The 7,589-nt window shown below is 38.3% G+C and overlaps 1 protein-coding gene across 1 annotated transcript in view; it reads left to right on the top strand.

The window, feature by feature from the left end:
- LOC110454032 (serine/threonine-protein kinase sck1-like) overlaps window positions 1–7,231 on the top strand; it is a 22,065-nt gene extending 14,834 nt beyond the window's left edge. The window contains exons 2-9 of the mRNA XM_021503352.1: window positions 1,425–1,679; window positions 1,958–2,203; window positions 2,725–2,845; window positions 2,947–3,070; window positions 3,587–3,715; window positions 4,328–4,608; window positions 5,224–5,383; window positions 5,824–7,231. Coding sequence (XP_021359027.1) covers window positions 1,435–1,679; window positions 1,958–2,203; window positions 2,725–2,845; window positions 2,947–3,070; window positions 3,587–3,715; window positions 4,328–4,608; window positions 5,224–5,383; window positions 5,824–6,731 — 2,214 coding nt within the window. The 5' untranslated portion in view covers window positions 1,425–1,434 and the 3' untranslated portion in view covers window positions 6,732–7,231. The remainder of the gene's footprint in view (window positions 1–1,424; window positions 1,680–1,957; window positions 2,204–2,724; window positions 2,846–2,946; window positions 3,071–3,586; window positions 3,716–4,327; window positions 4,609–5,223; window positions 5,384–5,823) is intronic.
- The last annotated feature ends 358 nt before the right edge of the window (window positions 7,232–7,589 follow it).

Raw genomic sequence — 7,589 nt, 5'->3', positions numbered from 1 at the left:
GTTTTACAGGGAGATACTTTGAAACACGCTGCGTTTTACAGGGAGATACTTTGAAACACGCTGCGTTTTACAGGGAGATACTTTGACACACGCTGTGTTTTACAGGGATATACTTTGAAACACGCTGCGTTTTACAGGGAGATACTTTGACTCGCACTGTGTTTTACAGGGATATACTTTGAAACACGCTGCGTTTTACAGGGAGATACTTCGACTCGCACTGTGTTTTACAGGGACATAATTTGAACCACGCTGCGTTTTACAGGGAGATCCTTTGAAACACGCTGTGTTTTACAGGGAGATACTTTGACTCGCACTGTGTTTCACAGGGAGATAATTTGAACCACGCTGCGTTTTACAGGGAGATACTTTGACACACGCTGTGTTTGACCCATTCTGTTTTCTAATTAGAGATACTTTCATTCACACGAAAAAGGTGATTTAAATCGTTGATTTAAATAAGATTTTCGAGTCGAATAGTTTTGAATATAATGAAGGAAAACCGCAATGGTTAAAAACATTTGCTGTGTTTTATACCATTGACGTGAATTTTAGCACTCAATAAGGCATATGAATTATTCTATAGTTATATATTTATTTTATGCGTATTCCATAATAAACAATCAAACAATGATTTGACGACGAGTTTACACACAACATAAGTGGTCCTCTTCCGAAAGCACAACGCGAACAGTTGTACCAGCTACATGGTATACATGTATTTCCTTAACAGTCTTCCAGTACAATTCAATTTATTGCTAAATGCTGTAGGTATTTAACAGGAACCGGTCTTGGCGAAAAATTGATCACGCTAACTTGTTGTTATGTATCAGTAAACAGCCTGTGTTTGAAATGAATGAATCAATGTATTTTCTTTATGTAAAAGGGGAAAGAAATGAGCAAAGTAGTTTCAGACGCATTTCACTCCCTTTCTCCCTTATTGGAGGTTTTAGAGCTTGACACCAATACATTATTGCTACATGATGATGTTACGCAGTCTTTGTTTAAAATGTTATTTGTTACTCTAATGTTGTAGTTGTTTAATAGTAACCAATGTTCCTGTACGATTGATCTCTAATGTTGTAGTTGTTTAATAGTAACCAATGTTCCAGTACAATTGATCTCTATATGTTGTAGTTATTTAATAGTAACCAATGTTCCAGTACGATTGATCTCTATATGTTGTAGTTGTTTAATAGTAACCAATGTTCCAGTACGATTGATCTCTATATGTTGTAGCTATATTTCAGTAACCAGTCTTCTTTAAATATTGTGGTTGTTTAATATTTACCAGTATTAAAGTGCAATTTATTTCTATATTGAAGACAATTGTGGTCCAGTCTTTTTGTTGACTTGACCTCTCTTATCTGTAGGTATTTGTCGGTGGCTATCGTTTGAGTTCACTTGATTTCCTTCTCTTTTAGCTAAAGGAAGATGGTTAAACCTGACAACCCTACTGACGATAGTCTGACTGCTAACAGCTATAAAGCACAGTTAGGGAAGCCTATTGATGATGACGAAACACCAAGGTCACGGGAGGACAGTAGAAGGAGGCCTTATGCGGGTATTGATAGTGAATTGCCTTTAAACCAAGGCCTTGACATGCAAGCACAAAATGGGTTGCAGAAAGAAGGAGGAACGGGTGATATTCCTCAAGAACAAGGAGATTTAGACAAAACGTAAGTGGAATTGAACTATACATAACTGCACAAACAGACTAAGGCTTTAAATGGGGTTTACGATATCAACAGTAATGTCAGAACAATGTTACATCAATACCTACATGTTTAAAGAAATTCGAAGCATCGCACGTTTTTCACCTGTAAACAATTCGTATCTGTTTCTACAACGAGGAACAAGGTTTTTTTTGAATTTCTGCGAAATCTTATATTACACTGTCATACCTTTTGCACAGATTATGTTTCAAGAAGATACTAATTTTCATGTTTTAACACAGTCTAACGGAGATGCTTGTTGGGAAGTTTAGCGATATTCGGGGTAGCCATAGACGGGATCAGCTTTCCAAACACCTTGGAGTATCTCTTCACGAGCACGTTCAAGGGTCTGAAACCATACTAGGAGTCAATGTACGCGAGCCACCCACGAGGCGGCATGATTTAGAGGCCTCCTACAACATACAGACTACAGACAGTGGTTTCAAACAGCAGCTGGTAGACCTGATGGACAGACCTCACTATACACGGTATGTATTATATAGTAAAACATTGTGAACAACCCTCTTTTGCAGGTTTTAAAATATATTACTGGGAGGCCAATCTGACAGATTTTCCCATTCTAGTTGGATATCATACGGATATCAAGCATGCGATGACTCTGACTATAGGAAGCTATCCCATTGTCGTTTGATACGCTTTTAGCATCGAAATATTGAAATATGAAATGAACCAAAAAGCAATGGATATACAGTGTGAACACTACCAGTTCGAGGTGGGATTTTTCTTAAAAGTATTGAACCGGAAGTTGAATTGATGCGGCGCGAGCCGGACTGATATGATGCGTGCTGGGCGGGTATGGGTGTGTATGGGAGATGGCTTATGCACCGCTAGCGGTATCACATATGCCAAACAACCCATACCATGAACAAGTACACGATGATTGCATATTCATGCATTGATTTACGACTTCTTCATTACCACCTGGGTCCCACAGGAGACGTTATTAAGTGGAAACAATCAACTAGAATGACTTATTTTTTTCTTACAGAGATCCTCCAAAGTTAGTCAACGTCAAGTTCCAAGTAGTGGGCTTCCTTGGGAAAGGAGCAGAAGCGGAGTGTTTTCTATGTGAGGATGTGAATACAAAGCAACGCGTTGTCCACAAAAAGGTAGGCTGAATAATAGTAAATAATAAATCGATAAATATAATGATCTTTTTAATACAAAACAGTTTAAAGTATTCTGTAATTCATCTTAATGATTTCAACAGTACTATGGAAAGCCACGGGAAAGAGAAAGAGACACTCTAAAAACCTTACGACATAAAAGCATACCAGCTTTTTACGGTACAACAGTGGAGGATGGCCGTAACGTCTTGCGGATGGAGTTCTGTGGTATGATTACCCTTAGTATTTCTTATGAATAAACGTTCTATCATGTATATTAAACTAATTTCACTGTCAAAAGCCGTAGATGTCTATGTAACCTGCCTGTTCTTACCGAGTACTTGAAACTCGCTTTCCTTCCTTTCTGGCCATATTATCAAATATAGTCTATGGCAATCATGCTGCTATAACCAGTTTGCCAGAATTTAATACCATACTTCGAAATGTATAATTAATGCGATGTGTATGTGCACAAAATTAGTTGACAACAACGGATGACATTTTTTCTTACTGTCAATGAATAAGGATATTGTTAATTGATACACATGATCGCGTTTTAATAGATTGTGAATTTTGTGTTTAACCTTCTTATTTCCATTATAGGATTCTAGATATCCAATTACGGTTTAACAATATGCCTTTTAATTTCAATTAGATGTAATATTTTCTCAGACCCTTGCAAGACACAACTATCGAACCATAAGGATTGTTCGAGTATTATATACAGTGTTTGTTGGTATGCAGGTGAACCCCTTCGCCATTGGAAGAGAAACAGACCGGTTACGGAGGCTGATATTTGGGAAATCTCTGAACAGTTGACAGACGTGTTGAGTCACCTTGACAACCACAATATAATTCATCGGGACATAAAACGTACGTTACTACTGAGATTTGTTCTTTGGTAGGTATCGAAGGAAACTGTAACATATTTAATAATCAAACTGCTTTATCGCTATAATTATTAACAGCAATATACTTTATTAACTCATTCACCCCTGAAATTTCATGATGAACTTTTCAAACTTTTGAATTGGAAGATTTCAAATGTGTCTTCAGGGGTGAATGAGTGAATTTGTGTTGACGAAGACATGAGAATGATCTGTTATCCGAGACAAAGTGAGGACTAATATAATTGTATATGTCCATATGATCACAAATTCACAAAAATGATCGATCTTAATTTTATATTAAATATGAAATATTGCTATTTTTATCAGTAATCTGTAGTTAGAAGTACAAAATAAACGAACGTTTTGAAGCATGGAAATACAAAAGTTAAGACGGCTATGCCAAAAGGTGATAAAGGAAATATTCATTGCACCACAGGTTCATTTCCCTGTTCTGGACTCATCTGTGGTAGTCCATGTCATAAGAGTATAGCGAAGAGGGAAGTGTCTAGAATTCCTCATTAAGAGTCTTAGACGGGCCCTCTATGGTCCACTTGTGTCCGATATATTAGGTATTTATTGTAATATTTCTTTACAGCTGACAACGTGTGTATACAGACAGCGAGTAGGGGACTAATAATCAAGTTGATAGACTTCGGGTCAGTTCAGACAGCCCAGGATAAGGTCGCCCAAGACGGAAGATTGACTGCTGCCTACATGGCCCCAGAAATGTGGTTATTGTGCATGTTTTCGGATACACCAGTGTCCAGTAAATCAGATGTGTTTGCGTGCGCTCTCACAATCTGTTACCTGGTGTATGACGTTGACGTTGTCCCTCAAGCATTGAGCACAAATGATGAAAATAAGATGTTACGTGAGGTATGTATGATTGAATCTTGTTTACTGTTATTGACTCCTATTTTCTACTACATGTTTTTGGTTACTCTGTTATTAAAGATTCTTGCTTGAACCAAAATCACGATTATATCATCCTTACAAAGAATCGTCTGATGGAAAACAATATTGTAAAAAAGATTTAGCAAAACTAATTCCTATGTATCGTGTAGTGTTGTGTTGTGCCATTATTACAAGTTTAATGTCAAGTTTTATGGTATGTTGAAAAATTTGGCATTTTGAACATAAAACCTATCGAAGTTGTATTAAATAAAACACGAACAATCTGTGACTTCTCCAGGCGCTCAACTGACATAAGTAATGTCTATATAAAACTGTAAACCCTGTTTCTAGGCAAAACGTTGTTCCCACGCATTACAGAGAATCGGTGTGCAAAGGCTGTCAAATGCTCAAGACCTCATGGAGTCATTTAATGAAAAATATAAATAGTGAATACCTAGTTTGGAGCCTGCACCACTTAACAATACCGTTAGTTTCTTGCTATACTTGTGAAACAAATGTCACAAACCTGTACTGATACATTGCCGTCATCTCTGAAGTGTATTGAAATGTATTAAATGACAGTTTCTTCCATTAAAGATGATTTTCAACCCATCCCAAGTGGCTGATTACGTAATGAATACATTTCCTCGGGACAAGTACAGTCAAACTTTGATGAACCTTCTACTGAAAATGCTGGCAGGCTATCCTGAGAGAAGAATCTCAGCGGCGGACGCGCATAAAGAGATAGTAACACACTGTGAGCTTGCTGTATTGGATAAAATGTTAAAGTTATATCTCATAGCTTATGTTTTATACACTTGCATTACTACTGAGTGCTATCAAGCGTGAGCTTAAGACCTCTCACTCTCCCTAGAATTCCGGTTCGATCCCCAGCGGTGGCGGAAAAAAAAGTGATGTCTGATAGTTGTTTTCCCTCCGATGTCACGGTGGTCCCCCCCCCCCCTCGCCCCCCTTGGGCTTTTCTCTACCACAAAAACGCTGTAGCGTCGTCGTAATATTAGCTTATTTATTTTTGTTGTTGACAGTATACACGACGTTAAATAAAGATTATTCATTTATATTTATTTATTTATCGATATAATAAGAACTGTATTACATTTTTGGGCTAGTAATATCGCTTTATATAATCTTTTAATTTAACCAATGCATTTATTTTAAGTGTTTGTATAATTACAGGCATGCGACCCGTTTTTGAAACATTGAATACTGAAGAATTCAAAGAAGAACTAGGAATTGATATTGTCAACAATACGGTTCCACTGAACATTTTCACCCCATTGACAACTCCTTCCTACACAGAAACTGTGCCGGCCATAGTGACGTTACAGGGAGAAACCGACTGGCTGTCGACGCGTACAGCAGTCGACGGCAACTGTCAAACTTTGTCAGACATTCTAATCAATCCGGCGACAAGCGATGTTGTCCAACAGTATCAACCAGAGCTTACGGGACAATGGGCAGCTGCTCCATCATATGCGACAGGTTTAACACTGCTCATTCCAACTGACCAACAAACAAATGGTACGTTAACTCAGGGAACGGCTGAGACGACCACGTGGACCATTGCAATGAATGACGGCGGCAATCAGCAAAGTTTCATCAATGGAGCAGTCCGTACGAAACCAAACCAACAGTCACCCAGCACCCTCACTGATGATTCCTCGTATTGCTATCTGCATGGGCTAGGAGAGCAAGTTTCAGAGTTGGTACCTGTAAACCACGACACCGGCATCACCGCTGTACCCGAGAGTCGGCCACAGATCCTGAACCAGGAGCAACTACTCCTGATCCAACATTCGCGCGATAGAAACACGCAAAATACAAGCGTGAGTAATAGAGCAGGTGTACCAAATCTCAAATTGGGAAACTGTCAATTAGATGAGGATTGCCATGATAATATAAATCCGGCCTATCCCACCAAGGTACCAGAACCACCAGCACAACAAGAGACAATAAATAAACTGAAAGATCGACTGAAGACAGGGGCTCGTAAAAGGTCATGCCCTGTTCTTCCTAATGAGTACACAAACATTCCCAACCTGGACCTGATACACTGCAAGAAGAAACGAAGGAAGAACGACTGAGGACTGAACGACCTGCATTCTCGGATATAACAATTGTCACCGATAACCCCCCCCCCCCCCCCCCCCTAAGTACTTTTACGTATGTAATAAACGTCTCGCAACAAAAATGAAATCCATGCAACACAATTTGGAGATCTAATTTACCACAAAGCATTTGGTAATCTGTGCATTTTTTTTATCTATAGAACGATAAGTCAAGCAGTCGATTCGATAAAAAGTTAAGGAATTAAAATATTTTCGGGAATTTCGACTGTTTATTTTGCTTTTAACTCGCAGAACCCTTTTATTGTCAGCAAATTTAATATAGTCTTCTTCTCGTCTCAATAGGTGACATCATCACCAATGTTGGTGACGGAGATATGATGAACTGTATCTTTTTGTTCCAAGGAGTATTTTTCGAGTGCAAGGTAGTGAAAATTGCACATCCGTGTTTATTTATGTATTCCGTCTTTTCGTATTGCAGAGTTATCTGCTCTTGTGAGCAGCTATTGATTGTTACGTCATCTGTTTGTGAGAGTAACGTCATGCATTTTTGAGAAAACGACGTAATTTTCTCACACAAACTAATGACAATCAATACCTGCTCACAAGAGCAGATAACTCTGAAATACGAAAAGATGGAATAGGTAGATTCAAGTACACAAACATAATGATATATAATACCCTGTAGCTATATAGGACATTTTAATCAAAGTGTGTAAAAACCGGTTCCCCATTTTTCTGATTTTCCTTATCTCTTCGGCAATGATATTTTGTTTGCCTTGTCATAGCAGAAATAGTGACGTTGGAAACTTGTTGTTTCACTCTGAATTTATCGCAAGAGGCTACTAATGTATTAACAAAGACACATGCCTTTCT

This window comes from Mizuhopecten yessoensis, unplaced genomic scaffold, assembly GCF_002113885.1.
Source record: "Mizuhopecten yessoensis strain PY_sf001 unplaced genomic scaffold, ASM211388v2 scaffold7635, whole genome shotgun sequence".
Taxonomy (NCBI): Eukaryota; Metazoa; Mollusca; class Bivalvia; order Pectinida; family Pectinidae; genus Mizuhopecten; species Mizuhopecten yessoensis.
Note: the sequence above shows the minus strand (reverse complement) of the source record. Positions and strands in the feature narration are given on the sequence as shown.